Source organism: Crinia signifera, chromosome 6 (assembly GCF_055691185.1).
Source record: "Crinia signifera chromosome 6, ASM5569118v1, whole genome shotgun sequence".
Classification (NCBI taxonomy): Eukaryota; Metazoa; Chordata; class Amphibia; order Anura; family Myobatrachidae; genus Crinia; species Crinia signifera.
Window position 1 is genome coordinate 89,502,500 of NC_139222.1, and position 18,891 is coordinate 89,521,390.

Consider the following 18,891-nt stretch of genomic DNA (forward strand, 5'->3'; position numbering starts at 1 on the left):
TTTTAACCTATCGTACTTCCATTCTAATATGATCAGTGAGCACACAGCACCACAGTCACTGACACTGCAATAATTGCAATCTAGATTCTATGCAATCAGTGACCGTAAAGCAGACAGATTCTGGCATCTAAGCTACAACCAACCTAATCTTAGTAGCCACACATGATTGCTAAACTACAGTTGACCTAAACCAACCTTTTGTGTTTGGGCCTTGGATGCCAGCGATGTTACCAGGTAGATAGCTGCATCTTTATGCTTCCAGTTAACAGAAGGATTCTTCGCATACTCCTGGAGCATTGAGTTAACGTAACAGGAGAAGATATTCGTGACGGGCCCCTCAAAAAACTTGCACAAACCACGAACCAAATCGCAAGCTGCTCGCCGTCTGGTGTCAATGTCTAAGGCAAAGAAACAAAAGAATAAGCTGGTTTTCTATTTTTTTATTATTTTTATTAAGTGCAGATATTGATATACAGGCATACAGTGTTCATTACAGCATGATCAATAAGCATATAATAGAGTTAACAAATGATACATAGTTTTTATCATCATAAGCTGGTTTTCTAATGATCAAGTACACATATAAATGGAACACATTTCTAAGCAGGTAAAAATGTCCTATATATAGAATATCCTGGCCTTCTTCTAGGATAGGTGTCTCTCCCATGAAGAGAGCAATGCTTTAGATCTACCAAAAGCAGCTAGTAATGCTGGACTGAAAATAATTGGATTTTTGTTCTTAAATAAATCCTTATTTCTGAGTCCATGGTAGACACTTAGAAAATAAGGGGTGATCAAAGCCAACAGTTAAAACTTCTAGAGTGCAGCCCAGGCTGCTCCTCTCCCAAACATCGCCTCCAGGTCACCAGTTGTTACTTAGCAAGCCTCAAGGAGTATAGGAAGAGAAGGGAAGTAACAGTAAAATAAACCACACAAGCTAGAGCAAACACATACCGGAATAGGTATTGCTGAAAATCACTAAGGGGCATTAGAGCTGACGTCCCAAAGCTGTACCTTCACAGGAGAGAATGCTCCTGAGCTGCAGAGATGGCAGCTCGTCCAAAGACGGAATCCATCTTGGCAAAAGTGTCAAAACGAATGAACATATGTAAAGAGGACCACGTAGCCACTCGGCACAGCTGCCGGAACGTGTAGAGTGGGCCATGATCACAGAAGGCACCGGCCTTTGCGCAACACATAAGCCTGGCGAATCATCAGTTGCAACCAGCAGCATTGTAGAGGACAAATAAGGAATCGTCTGATGGAGATCCTTCCTTCTTTATGCGTAAATACTGAGGGCCCTGACAAAATCCAGGGTAGTCAGGTCTGGAGAATCAGCCACTGGAGGGAAAGACAGCACTATTATTTCAAATGGAAAACTACCGTCGGTAAGTAGGCGATGAGAGTTCGAAGGACCGCCCTATCTGGATAAAGAATAAGGAAGGGGGGAGCTTGTGAGCTGACAGATTAGAAACTCGGCGTGCCAAGGCTATAGCTAACAAGAAAAGAGTCTTCCAGGAAAACCACCGTAGCGCCACTGTCTAGAGGCACACATTTATTTTTATTTTTTTTAAGTGCTAGCAGCACCAAGGGAATATCCAATGGGTGTACTAGCGGACGCACCGGCAGTAGTAAATGAAGGACTCCCTGAAGAAAAGTGCGAACTGTGGATCGCGTGGCCAAACGCCTTTGGAACAAAATAGAAAGAGCCGATACCTGGACCTTAAGGGTCGCTAAGCGAAGGCCAAAATCCAGTCCAGATTATAAGAAGGATAATATCTTGGGCAGAGAAAAAAAAAAAAAAACGGGTTATTGCGATGAACCCTGCACCAACGAAAAATCCGCACCAGACCCTTTAATAAATACGGTAGGGGTTTACGGGAAGAAATCATAGTCTGTACAAACGCGTCTGAGAAACCCCTCGCTCTTGGGATCTCCCTTTTAAAAGCCAGCCCATTAAATTAAGGAGAGCTAGATCTGGATGGAGGCACGGTCTTTCTGACCGAAGATCCGGATGCTTCCAGAGAGGCCATGGCGGAGCTATCGCGAGGATCAGAAGGTCCATGAACCAGGCATGATGCGGCCAATTGGGCACTATGAGAATTGCCCTCACTGATTCCTGCTTGAGGCGGCGCAGGAGACATGGTAGCAAGGCTACCGGGGGAAAGACGTAGACCAGATTGAAGGGCCAAGGAGCCGCAAGGGCCCTCCAACGACCCTGGAAGGAAAGACTGCCCATAACTGCTCCCAGCCCCTGAGGCTGGCATCTGTTGTGATCAAGACCCAATCCTGTACCACAAATGGTCTGCCCTTGGTGAGATTTGGGGTGTGAGTCGGACCTCCATGGAAAACTGCGTAGGAGGCTGCTGGTGACCTATCCAGGTGGTACGACCTCTATTACTGGGAGCTTTTCTGGTGGGAGGCTGAAACCTATGGGAGGCCTAAACCCTGGTTTTTCCTTGTGGAGGAAAGCAAGGAAATGTTACTTAGGCTACCCAAGCTGAAGCAAAGTCAGGCCATGCCTCTACACCTGCGTTAAAAAACATGGCTTTCAACAGATGGTCCAGTTTTCTATCTGTGGGATCCTTAAGAGTCGCCACGATTGATTTGGTAAGGTAGTACACCGAATTAGGCGGGCCACGTGAGTGTACACCTGTGCAGGAGACTCCCAGTTCTGGTGTCTCCTAGTCTTTTGGTATCAGTGAAGAGACCAAACCTTAAAAAAAAATTAAACAATACAGCAGTACCTGCTCCCTATTGAGTGTCCCCAGTTACAGGGAAGTGTCAAGGAAAAGGTCTGGGAAATGCCTAATTCCGTATGATCAGCAAAAGTTAAACACTGGCAGTTAGAGGCGTGGAGGCTAACAGCCCCAATGTTTCACCAGGAAACCCCAAAGTAAAAGAGGTTTAGTTGTGGCAACTAGGTGATTCATAGGTCACAGTTCTGTGAATATCTCCCTGGTGTGACAAGTTGGTCGTTAAAGGTTGGGTGGTACCAGAGGAGATATGGAAGGATGGGGAGACTGGTACAATGCCAAACAAGGAATTGTACAGGGAAACTATATCCTGGGGCAGGTACAATTCCAAATCAAAAACCCTAGATTCAAAAAAGGGACCATATTGTGGAAGGGTCTGTTAGTTACCTTCAGAGCTGTATGACCTGTCTGAGCCAAAAAGTCGAAGCAAAAGGTTCTGCAGAACCACTAATTGCTACCGGTTACAAACGTGTAGGGATGGTAAATTATCACAGCTAATCGATACCTCCAGGGCCATTCAGTTAGCCCTGTAAGCTGCCATGTGAAAGATTCCCTGATAAGCAGCCCCAAGAGACCCTCCCCCCTTTTTTAATTGAAAACAAAGGAACCCAGGAAGAGGAGATAAATTACTGCATGCTACAGAATATCGGTCTAAGCCTCCCACGTGAAGATGGACAGAACAATGGCATTTTGAGAATAATTTTCTCGGTGAACCACCTTCCCAAAAGGAAGAAAGCAAGGTATATAGGGAAGAGGGGCAGTTCACTTTTGTTTCTCGGCACCCAACTGCTTGGTGGGGAGACATCACCTCTTTACTGTGAAGAACACCACATTTCCCTGAGCATGTATTATGTGCCTAGAAAATTAAGCAATATAAAATTAACAATCTGCACAACTGAATTCCAGAATATATTACCAGATCCTTCTAAGTCTCTCCGGATATATTCCTCTGAATTGTCCTCAAATGCCTCCTCATCGGCAGCTGCAGCATTGGAAAAGCAGAAACCATGTTAAGGTTACAAGAGGTACACTCACAACTAATCTATTTTCTCTTATACTACCACAAAAAACCAGGGTATGAAAAATGTTTCAGATTTTGTATAAAAAAGAATTAAACAAAGCAAAAAAAATAAACAGTTCTTTTAAAACACTGTAAAAGGTGGCTATACACTACTGCGATCTATCACAGCAGTGTATGGCCATCTGACCCCCCCTGGACAGCAGGATCGCACGCAGTCCTTTCACATCCAATGCATCGCATGCGACCCCGTTCCCCATCGCCAGCAATGGGGCCAAATTGGAGGTTGGTTGTTCTGACCTCCGGTTCAGGTCCGATGCACACGAGACTGCACATCGGACCTGAGGGGGACGTCAAACATCTGGTTTGGGACGATTTCTTGGCCCACATTGTCGGGATTGGGGGAAATCGGCCCAAATCGGACAAGTGTACGAGCACCTTAACATTAATACATTCAATTTAAAGGACTTGATGGTGGCACCATAAATCATGGCGTGGCCCAGCAAACTACACTCAAATCACATAAGGAAAGAAACAGCAATGATAAAAGTTGCAATAGTTGGCAACTGCCCGATATGTAAATCTTACACATTAGGTTTACTAAATGCCTTAAGAAGAAACAAGTTTTGCAGCTTTGTCAGTATGGCAGCGGTTACTCAGTTCTGATTGCACAAAACCAAATGTGGAAAATATTCTGTCTACTGATGCCGATGATGCTACAGCTGTGAGCAATTGCTCTGCTGCCATATAGTTATATTACAAGCTCCAGTATCTGAACCAATGTCCATTTTTCCCCAATCTATTGGTGCCACTGTTGACAACATTGTGGTCAAAGAAGAGGTCATTAAACAGGGTTAGTGTTAGTAAAAGGGTATTGGAATGTGGATATTTTTTTCTTTTTTTACCAATCTTAAGCTGGGTACACACAGTGCGATTTGGGCTATCGATTGAAGCATGGGCACTGCCACCCCCTCCCGGGTATCGAATCCATATCGGTGGGCGCCAGATCGATCACACCATGAGTTTCAGGATAATGCCTAATTTTAACTATCCTACATTGATAAACTGCACTTAAGATTCATACTATCTTGTTATTTGGCCATAGACCAAATAAATTCTACAGGCGAAATTGTCAAGATCAGAGAATATATATATATATATATATATATATATATATATATATATATATATATATATATATATATTATATATATATATATATATATATATATATATATATCACATGAAGAGGTTTACCTCGGAATTCCATATTAGGAACAATGACCTTCTCACATATACTGGTAAGTGTGCTGGGATCTTCAAACAGGTTCTTGTAGTGCGGCCGCTCACACACAGATGCCAGGAATTGGATAGCATTGCTCACCAGCTATTGATAAAGGCAACATGAAGCAGAATAGTCATTTTGTACTGTCACAACAGCTAGATCCAAGATATAAATGCCAATTCCAGTTTAGACTATTTATTTACAGTATAAAATGCTTTTGTATGGGGAACGATGGCTAGAAATAAACCGATGAAGCACTACTTCTTACCAAATCATATTTAACCTCCTGACCCGTGGTCACCAGCAGATTCCATATAGCAGTGACAAAGCGTGGCAAGTATGGCTGGAATTCTTCATCGTATTTCTGGGCGTACAGAGCAGCATTGTCGCAGATTTGTGATTTCAACAACTCCAGCAGTCCAGCCTCTTCCTCATCCTATAATATGGCCAATTACAGATAGAAAGATTAATGCGAAACAATAACTTGCCCATGTGTGGCAAGAGTCAACATATTTATCAATCCAGTAGGTGAACCGTGCTTCTGTTTATTTAGTAAATTCCCTAGTTGCCGGTATTAAAGCTGGCCACACATGGCAAGATCCTACCACTTTGCCAGTAACCAACTTGGTGGAGAACTGGCAATACTAGACTTATGGTGCATGCACATTAGTTGATAAATTAAACAAATATGCAAGACGACGATCGTTACCAATATTTTTGTGCATATATTCTAATGCAGCAGTGCTCAAACTGTGGGTCCTGACCCCAAAGTGGGCTGCAACCATCTCCGTGTGGGGTCACAACTACAGGCTGATGGACTATGTAATCTCTAAGCCAGTGATCCAAAGAGTCTAAAAATTATTATCCGTCTGCTGACCATTCAGCAATAAACTTGCTGGGAGGTCCTGTAATTTTTTTATTTTCCGACTGGGCCCCAGAGGACCCCATATCTAATGTGTAAGTACTATATCATTAAAAAGTGCTCCCTCAGGTTGTTACCAAGGTCCTCAGTCATCTGTACATGCAGGACGATGGAGGATATCACTAGTGAGAGCCATGCTGTGAAATGCACTATGCAACACGATCAGCACCCCCCCGCCCCCCCCCATGTCTGGGTGTCACTCATTGCGGTTGGAATCGGCAAGTGTGTATGTACTGGACAATGTCACGCCGGGTCCTGTCACCAATGAAGTTGCACATTATGCTCTTATGTGTCCCCAGCTTTAGATCAGCTTGATCTTTCCCCAGCAACAAGAGTATGTACAGAAAAAATAAAAAAAAAAAAAAGAGGCCCATTTGCAGATATCTTCCAATTGCATGTATCCACATGTTGTATAATAAGTTCATCTAGCATGGTTTCATTTGGGCAAAATATTGGGCAATGATATTAAGTTTACCCTGAATAAAACACTACACCACAATACTCACGTCAGTTTGTAAAAGCTTATTGTCCAGAGTTAGGAGGCTGTGAAAATTGGTCATCCAGGTTTCCATGTTATCTTCAAAGAATTCAGGGAGATCCTACAAGGCAGGAAAGAGGGAGCAATACGTATGAGGGTATAGGAGGATTCTCTTTATAATCAAGGCCCTTATTCAGATCTGATCGCAGTACAAATTTGTTCTCAAAATGGACAAAACCATGTGCACTGCAGGTGGGGCAGATGTAACATGTATAGAGAGAGTTAGATTTGGGTGAGTTATTTTGTTTCTGTGCAGGTTAAATACTGGTTGCTCTATTTTTACACTGCAATTTAGATTTCAGTTTGAACGCACCCCACCCAAATGTAACTCTCTCTGCACATGTTTCATCTGCCCCACCTGCAGTGCATATGGTTTTGCCCATTTTGAGAACAAATTTGTACTGCGATCAGATCTAAATAAGGGCCCAAATGTGTTAAGATAGCTCCTAATACTTAGCAGTCAATCCAATTGGGTGTCTGTTACCTGCAAGTCAGTCTCGCAGCTCCCAGAAGCCATTCTCTCAACCACTTTGAGCAAATGGATACATAATGTAGGCATTTACGAGCACATTAGAAATATATGGATAGGCTATGAAAATCACAGCGTCTCTTTGCATTACAAAAACAAGCACAATAGTGACCCTAAAGACCTATTCTTTATGGCGATTGAAACCCCCAAGAAGAACTGGAGAGGAGGAAATCATCTGGATACTCTCAACAAAAGTGAGCGATTCTGGATTTTCACCATTAAAACACTAACCCCTAGAGGGCTCAACATTGATTTCCACAATAGCCACCTAGGATAAAAGTCCCATTACATGGCAACCACATAACTAATGATGAGAGGCGCTGTGAACCCAGAAATCACCCAGCAATGGGACCCACATCATTTCACAACTACATTAAACCATAGTTAATGACAATCCAAAAGTGCAAGATATATACAGCCTCCCATCCCCTGACAGCATACTAAGGTGGCCACACTGACACCCCCACACGTACATTTTTTATATAGACCGACATTATTAACCCTTAATAATCATAACAACTGACAGCTCCGGTAAAATCACTTAACCACATTCCCTTCCCTCCGTGACTGACACCAAGCCCATCCAATCATCACAATGAATGCAGACTTCTCAGACCAAACAGAACTGTATTGACACGCCCCTCGGACATAAAAGAACTCCCACAACAGAGACCGTCATCCTTGACAAAGGCCCTGAGTGGCTGAAACGCGTTGGTCACAGCAGAACACGATTGACATACACAACAGCAAGTACAGGCACAGTCTCCTCAGTCTACAAGTGAGCGCGCAGACCTCCGGTGACATCAATCCAGGAGCAGCAATCTCGCGAGCGCTGCATCCAGGAAGTCACGCACCGCACCAAAGGTCTGTGGAGCCGGGACACACAATCACAGGGGGCGCTCATACAAGCAAGCTGCGGCCAGATACTCCCTAACAGGAAGAGAGACTGAACAATCGCCCCCCCCCCCCCCCCCCCCCACTCTCGGCACTCTCGGAGCAGCCGGCACGGACAGGTGAAGTAGTGAGTGGGACGCCGCTCCTTACTCCTGATACACCCGCCCCTTCGCCGCCCCCCCCCCCCCCAAGCTGCCTCTCCCGCCCTCACCACCCAGACTTCAACCGGTTTGTGAAATAAGCCAGCACAGGCTTATGGTAAAAAGAGTCCTGCTGGCACTCTTATACCCAGCAGATCACAACTGCAGGGCTCATCCGTTACCCCACCAACCTCACATGAGACATAAGTCTACTATAGACTTATGGTAAAAAGGAACCTGCTGGTTTCCTCATCCCTTTTGCGGCTCATCAGGAGGCTCAGACTGTACACACATTCCTCCACAAATGTTAACTGTATTTACCATGTATATATTTCAATAAACAAATTGACTTGCAGATACTGTTTCCTCATTAAATCCCACACCTATATAATATCTCCAGGCACACCACTGCCACATTTCTCAAGGTGAGCGCTTAACTAAAAACCGATCATTTAACTTATCTACGAGTGTGGACAACCAAGTTAAGTTGCCCCCACACACCAGGGATTTTAGCGCTACAACCAATCATCATCTATCACATAATGTAGGCCGCAAGGATTGTGCAATGTGGTGTTATCAGCACTGAAACGCCACATTAGTGGCAACTTTTATTTTTTATCCATTAGGAGCCTTCCATTACATTTGTTTAATTGGAGAATTAAAAAATAAATAGGTTTAATACTGAATAGCATGCATCGTACCTGAAAATTTAAGCTGTAAAAGAGCTTGGCAATCAGCGTTAAGGAGGAGAAGAGAACCTTTAAAGCGCTGACATCGTTACTATGGGTATTGCACAGACCGATGGTTGCCTGCAGGAGAGAACAGACATTGATCAGGACCCACTCCTACAATTAGTGGATTCATGAATGGTGTCTGACTGACAAGTTGTATTACAAACACCAGCGTGGACCTGGTAAATGGCTTACCTGGAAAAGGTTGGTGAGCGGTGAAGCAAAGGTATCAAGTACCAGTTTAATTTCTGTCCACAATTCACTGGATTTAAACTCATGGCGATACCTAACAAGGAGAGGGCGACATTACTAGAGATGGAGAACATTCTCAGAAATGCCTGCACTTCTCAGATTGTGGCCATGCCTTCATACCTCTTGAATAGAGAGTGAGCTGTGTGCAGCACGCCATTTATCACATGGAAATCTCCACTCTGGAAGCGGTTCACCATCTCAGTCAGCAAATCCGGCCATTTCTGAGGGAAGTCTTCCCGCCCTATGATACTGATTGCATCACTTAGCTATAGAAAGAAGAGTGGACACGTATAAGTATCTCTCAGACTGACGCACTGCTTGGCAGAAATGTGCGAGACCAACAACTACCTGCTTCTGAATCTGCTCCGGACTGCTAAGCATCAGATTTACAATGTTAGCTTTAATGGCAATTCTGTCTGCTTCACAGATCTTGTTTGGTTCATCTTCAATCTGATGGAAAAAGAGGGAGAAAAAAAAAAAACTTTATTATAGTCAGTAAAGAGGACACAATCTATAGATCACTTATGGACAATTATGTACATCCACCGACGTGCCTTCCTGATATCTTGATAGTGGTGGGTGAGGATAATAGTTAGTAATCACGAGGATGCACTCTCCGGGTTTGAGTGAAATAGCTTCTATTAAGTCAAGGCAAACATATCAAATGGCCGTCATGTGAATCAACAGTTTTAGGGTATTCACCCCTTAATCAGCACGACCTGCATAAGTACAAAGTGCTATGTGCAATGTGATACTGGTCAGTATAACTTTAGGCATATTGGAGCGGATATATAAAGACTGGTAAAGTGGAATGTGATAATACACCAATCAATCCGCTGTGCTTGAAAAAAATAAGAGTTGATTGGCTTGTGTGCTATCACCTTCTGCATTATCGCCTTGCCCCATTGTTCCGATTATCAGGTACACTGTTTTGGGTTATGTTAATGTCACTGTTTATACACGATTTGCAGTAAACCATTATTATTTGAAATACGGTTACAAAAATGGAGTGGAGTACAGTGGACAATATCAGAGTGGAGTACAGTGGACAATATCAGGCACAGTCTAGTGTGTACCCACTGCCGTTGGCGATGTGCCCTTTTGTGAGTTGTCAGCATCATCTTATATGCAGGGCCGATGAACGATGCCGTTAGCATCCAGTCACTCCCTACATCAGCAAGTGTGTATGCACTTGCTGATGCTGACTCCTCCGCCGAGTCCCATCGCTGTCCGGTGTGGTACGCATCGCATAAATAGAGGAAAGATAAAGCACAAGGCAATCAGCTCCTAACTGCCATGTTACAGGCAGTTGGAAGAATGACAGGTGCGGATTCGTTTTAGTTTCTCTTCCACTGCCACTCTCCAGGGCTTCTACATCTACGTCTAGAATAGAGGCCAGAACCTGCTGCTTTAGACATTGTATCCACCAATACACATTTTACAAAGATAATAAGTATACTCACTAAGTTCCCACCCCTCAATGAATGATGATAAAATAAGTCACTCTAAAGAAAAATGTTCAATACTGACAAATCAGAACACCTTGTAGTACCCATCTAGGCCTCCATATATATTTACATACTGCAGGCAACACCATTGCAGCAATAAGGGCAAATCAAGGAGATATCATGTCATGGCCTATAATACTAGGAACGTCTAGAGACAAACCATTAGCAGGCAAAGCCAGTTATCTTTTAGGCACACATACACCAGCTCAGATTACGCTTTTGTTGGTCATAGCCCTGACATAAGTACTCACCCTATTTGACCCATGATAGGCCATCTTAACTTGTCTCATTTAGCTTTACATAAGCAATTAAATGTAATATCCACTATAGCAATCACTAAATACAGCACCCCTGTAAAGACCGGGCGAGTGAAAGACTACAGTACAACATGTAAATAAGATTCATACTTACAATTCTCCAGTTCCTTTTGATGTAGTTCTTAAATGTCACAGATGAACACACTTTGATGACGTTATCTTGGGAACGTTCCAGCAGGGTTAAAAGCAACAATGGATAATTTGGATTTGCTTCTACAGATTCCAGATATTTCTCAGCTAAAGAAACCAACATTGTAGTATTATTTATATGCAATCTAACGTGTGAATCAGAAGCATCAGATTCCCTATATTATTATGCTTATATACACAAACCTCTACATGTCAAATTCCCTAGTGTTGCAATGTTAAGATCACTTTAAATAGGTGCTCCACTGCATGCTAGATCACTTAAAGAGCCATAACATGCCAAATAGCAATAAAGATCTGCAATATATCGCAAACTTGTTTCTCAGTTTATAGGTATAATGTAAATTGCAATATTAGAACGTCATTGTTTCCCAGGTCCCTAGAGGGAGCCTGTCAGCAGCCCGGAATATCAGACTACCAAATGCAGCAATAAGAGAACCAACAATACCAAACAAGTTGAGGCAAGTAACGCCTATATGTTCTGTAATACTATACAAAATGAGTCAGAACTGCACTGCTTACCTCGCAGCTTTTTATCATTCTATTTGGGTTAACCTCCTGAGCTGTGGGTTTATACCAAGTATTGTTAACATAATAAATATGTATGCTGTTCCACCTTACATGCTCCATGGAAATAGTCAGGTTAGTTGTGTGTCCAATTCTCTCCTAGAACCCTAATTAGACTATGTGTGAAGTGACCGTTAAGCCCTGTACACATGCATCGATTTTTCCTGATTTTCGATTCGATTTTGCTTATAGAAGCAAAATCGAATCCTAAACGAAATCGAATGGTTTTTGTGTCACTTTCGATTCGATGCACGCTCCTGTTTTCACAAAATCGAACAGAAAATTCTACTGTGCAGCCAAGGAAATATCAAATTCGATCTAGTAAATCGAATGTGTACAATGTACCATGAATGTATATCGAATTCTATATCTAATGTAAAATCGAATGGAAAGATCTAACAGAAAATCGAATCTAACATCGAATCAAAAGCAAATCGATGTGTGTGTACAGGGCTTTACTATCATGTCTCCACCCAGAGAGCTATAAGTCGTTTTGGACCTGAACCCTTTGAGTGGCAAGTGAAATTGTCAAAATAGGTGTGAGAATTGCCAAGCAAACATTTTTGATCATCATAATGACCTGTACGGTCAAACCTTAAATAGGATTTTTTTACACAAAACATTTTTACATTTATTTATATAACAAGTGAGAGCGATGCTGGCATTGTTAGCAGATTTTTTGATCATCTCTCACGGATGTTGGCACTGAAAGGGTTAACGCCAAACAGACAACACTAAATAGGTTATATTTATGGATCGTAATGTTCATCAAGTTTTGCTACATGCATTACACACAGGACATACAATTGTAGCATTTATTTATTTTTATATATGGGAGACTTTACCGCCATGTTACAATGTATACATTTTCTAGCACTATTATACATGATTCTATTTGTTTCTTATAGTGGATACACACAGTTCGATTCAGTTTTCGATTTGATCTGTCTTTAATTTTTTTTCTACTCCTTTTCAATTTGATTTACTTTTCAATGTGCATTCGATTTCAATTCGATCTCACAGTGTTCCTGATCCTTCAGGCAGGAGATTGAAGTTGAATCGAATGCAGCAGTGAAAAAGTTAGATTTGCACTATCTATTATTAGATTTCCACTTTATAGTCTTGCCTGCCAACACTTTTTCTATTCGATTTCTACTACACAGTAGTAGTTTAGTGTTCCCGCTAGGCTGTTTTAGCGGGGCTGTGCCCTGCCCGATTTTTAAAGGGCAAAATGCGTCCTGCCCCACTAGCAGCACCCTGCTAAAACATCCTGGTACCTGCCCCGACGGTGTGCACGGGGGAAGCCCAGCGCCCCCGTAGATGGGGATTTCCAGCGCTTCCACAGCAGCACAGTAACTTCGGCGGGGCCGGGCCCGCCCCCCTTTAATGACGGTGGGGGCCAGGCCCACCCCTTTTCATGACATTGGCGGCCCGGGACCCCCTACAACTGTGACGTCGGCGGGCCTGCTCCACCCGCCGGTGCCCTGCCTGCACAAAATCCTAGAGTGAACACTAGTAGTTATTTTGTTTCTGTGCAGTGTAAATACTGGCTGCATTATTTTTACACTGCAATTTAGATTTCAGTTTCAACACACCCCACCCAAATTTAACTCTGCACATGTACATCTGCCCCACCTGCAGTACACATGGTTTTGCCCATTTTGAGAACAAATTTGTACTGCAATCAGATCTGAATAAGGGCCACTATCTGTACATCTGCATGTACGAAGCAGAAGGCAGGTGATAACACTGAGCGATATGGTGAGCACTATATCTTTCTCCATCGGCACCGCCGATACAGTTAACTATGTCATCCGCCACGGGAATCACCAAGTGTGTACCCAGCATTACACTTGTGCAGAAAAGTACCAAAAATGTTTCCTATAGGATGGTAAGCAATTTCAGCTACTTTTCACAAGCAAGGTTTGTATTAAAATAATACAGGATTTTATTTTTATTTCATTTAAATATTCTGTATTTCATCACAATATGAAGAAAGCGTGCATATAAATGCAATAGAAAAGTATGATCAGTAGACATATAATAGACCTGGGCCATAACTAGGGAGGAGTAGGATGCTTTCGGGGCTGGCACCTGCTAGGATGTTGTTACTAGTAGGTGAGTCCAGCAGCTCCATCTCAGCACTCCGGAGGTTGAAGCTCATTCCTGAGTGCCACCATTCACAGTGTGTGGAGGAAGAGACATACCTAGGGCCATCTGGTTTCAAATTGCGCAGGCAGGGAGGGCAGACAACCAGGACCAGCAACCAATCAGTAAGTGATGGTAACAGCTTGGTGAGTATGGAAGGGGGAGTTACATGTACAAAGGACACGATTGTTGGGCATAATGTGAATTGTCGGTACTCTTGTGTGGCCCATCATTAATCATGAAACCACGCCTTTTGCTTGGCCATGCCCTTTTTTACAATATTGAATAATGAGGCGTGAGGAATCTCTTTCTAGCATTGAGCACCAAAATGTCTAGTTGCGGCCCTGCAACAGACAACGGAAACCCTGCTAAAGAAAGGAACCAGAGGGTTAGTTACTTGTTTGAGAACATACCGGGACGACGTACAGCAGGGTCTGGATCTAGAGTTTTCTTCAGATATTCCGTCAGTGTCTGCAGATTGGCATCACTCAGCTCCATCTTTATAATACCTGACAAATATCAATGAGACATGATAGGCCAGCACCATAAACAGTACAGTGTACAACTATTAGATCAATATATCAAAGACAGGTGAACTTATAACTGAAAACACCAACGCCAGTGTCCCATTAGCTGTGCTTATTTACTGCAGCAAAATGGATTCTGACAGGGCTATTCAGTTAGCCCTGACATGCAGTATATATCATGGATTTGCTCAAAAATTCACAATAAACAGCGATAACACATGGGATAGGGAACTTATCCTGGATCTTCTCTGTTATTGCATGCTAACAGCCTAAATGCTGCAGTGAGCTTTAAGGCTGATTATATAGGAAGCATCATTTAAAATAGTCTATTCGATAACTACATAACGGAACGTGCCTTACGCCCAATATCCTATTACCTGCTATCTCTGATCACAGGTAATAGGCTTGCCGGGGGCTTTCTAATTAGCCCTGATAAGAGGGCGCATACCTCAGACAGGCAAAGCAAAGTCGCTGAAAGCAGATGCAGCCGGGTGAAACGGATCTTTTATTGGGCAATCCAAACCATTGGGGAAACTAGCAAGAAACCCCCATTTTTCGCTCCCAATGTTTTACAGGGGGTAATTGGAGACCCACCTAAATAGGTTAGTAAAACCGAGACTGATCTCTGTCATGCCAACTAATATATGTAATAGTGTTCTTTCTTGCACCCTGCATCTTTTTAAAACCTGTGCAGTTCCTCTTCCTGACTAGGGTGTCTGCATGTCAGTGCTGATATACCAACCACACGGTGCTCGATGCACCACATCAGACCGCAACACCCCAGGCAGGTGAGAGGACATTTCAAGCCCTACATACAGACACAGTTGACCAGCTGCTCACTGAGTTGAGACAGGTAGAGAAAGCTCAGCTCTACTGCAATACTTTGATGACTTATCAGCTCCCCAGCCATCTTGCGATGCAAGGCATATTCGGCTAGATTTATGAGGATACAAAATAATATCCAGCAACTACTTTAAATTAATTGCTGTATTGTCTCTTTCGTTAATGGAATTACTAATAAAAAAAACATGCTAGAATACTTTGGCTATGAGACTCACACAATACACATCCATATCTGCAGCTTACCTTCAGAATGTTCAATGAATATTCTTTAGGTAGATTTACTGTAGCGCCAAAAAGGAATAGACAAGCCGAAAGCAAACCTCTCACTATCTGGAAAGAATTGACAAGAAAACAAATTGTTTGTTATTAGGTTCTATCATGTTCAGAAATATCAGTGAGATCCATTTTTCCCACAAACTTTCAATCCGTTGAGCCTGACATCACAAATGGCCCAGACGCATTGGAATGTGCCCACCCACTCCGATTTCACTCACCGGCGGCACCCATTGCAGCTGTACGGTCGGTCAGCGGACCACACATACACACAGTATGATGTGCCGATATAGCAGACATCGGCTATGTTGCGAAGCCAATGCGATTTATCTGTGAACAATGCCGTTCACAGATATAGCTTGTGCACACTGGCCAATGGTACATCCACAATCGAACAGCCGATATAGGAAAATCAACTAAACATAGTAACTAAGTTTTAATTTATATAGCGCACTTTCTCCAACAGGACTCATGAAGCTTAAACCCCCTGCAGAATATCTATGCCGAAAAGGCCCCCATAGACTAATCCAAGGTATCACATGCAATACCTCAGCAACTGCCTGCCGGGGAGCCACGGTCTCTCCGGCCGTTGGACCGCATTACGATACATTGTAAGCGGTCCTTTACCATGCAATGCAATGTTCAGTATGGAATCACCAGCAAGTGCTGCTGGTTTCGATAAATCTTACGTGCAGCACTTGTGATCTCCAGATCCGATGCATTTGGGACCACACATCAGATTGGAATCGGAGATTAGGCTAACACAATTTGGGCACTTTTCACCCTATTTCATGGCCCAATCTGCCAGAATCAGGTGAAAATTGCTCAAATCGTATAACTGTATAGCAGCATTAACAGAATTGGAATTGTCTAACAAAGTTAAACTACATAACTTGCAATATTCTCACCACATTTAAGTATATTTCATTTTGGGAATGGGAGAAGAAAGTGTAACCATAATCCCATTAATAAAGGGTGTCTACCTGTCATCCAATTATATGCTGATGTTGTGCTTTGGTTAGTCCACATATTTTAAGTCACTGGTTCCCAAACTGTGGGTCTTGACCTCAAAGTGGGTCCCGACAACCTCAGAATGGGGTCACGACTCCATGTTGGTGACCATCAAATTAATGTGTCTGAAGGGGGTGGGGGGGAATAACTCATTAAGTAAACATCCTCTGCTTTGCTCTTCCATCCCCTCATTACCCACTGCCTCCCTGTCACAATAGTGGATACTTCACTGACCACACATGTGGTCTGCGGTAACTTGCTAGGGTCCGGTCATAATTTTTTATTGATTGACAGGGTCCCAGAGCAAATAGTTTGAGAACACCTGTTTTAAGTAATTGGCAGTCACCACCACTGGTTTTGCCAATCACCTTGACATCACATTTGATTTGGTCCTGGACCACAAATCACTGGCTCTCCTGCAAGTGCCCCACAGCACACAGTTTGGGAATATTGAATTTAAACTTTATAGAACATTTAAGCTCACTAACATAACCATATTTCAATTAACTTTTATTTATAAAGTGTCTCAAAGGCACTATAGAGCTGCTCAAGGGGATGTATTGTAACTATCATTATAAATGAGCAGGGAACAACATTAATTTCCTAATGAACAGGAATGACACTATATAATGAGGGCATGACATAGTTATGCGCAGGCAGATGACCGATGGCAGCATAAGGGGCACATCATATAGGGTTAATGGCCTGGGAAGACACTATAAATTGTATTAGTGGTGAGGTCATAGGGTATAGCGCTTTGACAGGTACAATGCAGGTACCGAGGGCAATGCCCAAAAACGTGCAGGATAGCCATGAGCTTGCACTGTGTGGCGGGGGGCAGGGACACTGTATAGTGGGGGGATAGGGTATATTCGTGGTCACATTGGCAGCAGGGTACAGCCGGGGTGACAGATGAGGAGGGGCAGGCTACATTGTAGGCGGGCACCCTGTATGATGAGGGGTACATGGCACAGCGGTGCCGGTAACTGAGCATGTATACTATACGTGCAGGTGATGTATAGGGGGTTGCAGACACGCACCCCAGTGAGGCCCATCCCACCCCACATGCCGCGCCGGAATGACGACTGTGCAGCTTTGGGTCAGCGTTCTTGGCGGACACGGCCGAGGACACACCTAGGACGAGCAGACGGGGAGACCCGGCACTAATTACCTGTCCCGGTGCCTCACACTCCTGCACGGGCCCCGATCCAGCGACTCTCGCACATCACATTCAAACTCCGGCAAAATGGCGCGCTGTCATGACTGCGCATGTCACGCCGCATTCTCCCTCACTGCGCATGTCACTCCGGGGCTGCCTCACTAAGGAACGTCACTACCTGCTCCACCCCCTGACGCAGCCGCTGCGCGGCTGCGCCTGCCACCACTGACCACTAAAGATTGCGCATGCGCCTCGGCTCCGGCCGCAGCTAGTCATGGGCAATGGGCAGCAAAGAGATTCACCGGTCTGAAATGAGCCGAGTACCGAAACATGTCACAGCTCAGTGAAGTGACTCGAGTCATTGTCTCGGCACGTGGGGCATGACGCATTTAGAATGTGCAGAGACTCAGTCAGTGCTGAGACTCATGGAGGGAGTGACTCAGGGCTAGATGTAGAAAGCAGTGATAAGGGAGGAGAAGTCCCTGGTACATCACTGGCAAATCATCTCCTGACTATTAAGTTACAGGCTGCGTTTCAAAAAGAAACAGTTAAGATCTGATTGGCCGGTGATAAAGCAGCAGGCACTTATCACTGCTTCATACATTAGGGATGGCAATCAGTGCTCGATGGCGATTCTGCAACCAGCCATCGATAGTCATAAACGATGTGATGGATAACCATCGATAGTTTTAGCTATCAGTGGTTATCCATTATCTTTGAATGGCCCGTGAACCGATGCGAACCCAGGATGGGCGCATCCTGTACAGCAGGAATCCCGGTCATGCCAGCTGGCACCCGTCGGAGACTCCGTGTCGCCTCCCCCCCCCCCCCCCCCCCCAATACAGCAGAGGGAGCCCCCGGCCTATAGGCCCAGGAAGGGTTCTCCAGACAACCAACAGGCCTGATAGTGTAGAAATATTCAATGGCTGGCCATCAATGTTTTTACATATCGCTGGTCATCCATTTTCTTTGATTGGTCTGTGGGCCAGTCAAAATGTGGGGGCGGGGCTTCGCGGTTGCCAGGGGCGGAGCTATGCTCCATGTCCCGGCACCTTGGGGAAAAAGCAAAAACGAAACTATTCGTTTTAAGCTTGACATCGATGGTGGGAAACCATCTGGTTCTCCCCCCATCGCTGGCAAAACTATTCGACATCGGCCATAAACCATCAATGATTTCTAATCACCGATGGTCAATGGCCATCCCTAATCCAGGATGCTTGACTCCCCTCATGTCTTTTTCCAGGGACCCCTTACTCCCCCTTAAGTCTTTTTCCCGGGATGCTTTACTCCATCCATCCTTACGTCTTTTACCAGGGATACCTTACA

At 44.0% G+C, this 18,891-nt stretch overlaps 1 protein-coding gene across 2 annotated transcripts in view; it reads right to left on the reverse strand.

The window, feature by feature from the left end:
- CSE1L (chromosome segregation 1 like) overlaps positions 1–17,759 on the reverse strand; it is a 32,086-nt gene extending 14,327 nt beyond the window's left edge. Inside the window, exons 1-13 of one of the 2 annotated variants that reach the window (XM_083146418.1) lie at positions 17,578–17,759; positions 15,366–15,448; positions 14,166–14,261; positions 10,985–11,127; positions 9,414–9,515; positions 9,186–9,331; positions 9,009–9,099; positions 8,784–8,891; positions 6,488–6,580; positions 5,328–5,495; positions 5,032–5,161; positions 3,673–3,738; positions 196–398 (exon numbers count right to left, since the gene is read on the reverse strand). In XM_083146418.1, coding sequence (XP_083002544.1) covers positions 196–398; positions 3,673–3,738; positions 5,032–5,161; positions 5,328–5,495; positions 6,488–6,580; positions 8,784–8,891; positions 9,009–9,099; positions 9,186–9,331; positions 9,414–9,515; positions 10,985–11,127; positions 14,166–14,250 — 1,335 coding nt within the window. In that variant the 5' untranslated portion in view covers positions 14,251–14,261; positions 15,366–15,448; positions 17,578–17,759. Of the gene's footprint in view, positions 1–195; positions 399–3,672; positions 3,739–5,031; positions 5,162–5,327; positions 5,496–6,487; positions 6,581–8,783; positions 8,892–9,008; positions 9,100–9,185; positions 9,332–9,413; positions 9,516–10,984; positions 11,128–14,165; positions 14,262–15,365; positions 15,453–17,577 lie in introns of both variants that reach the window. The other variant, XM_083146417.1, reaches the window with a different exon arrangement.
- Positions 17,760–18,891: the final 1,132 nt, after the last annotated feature.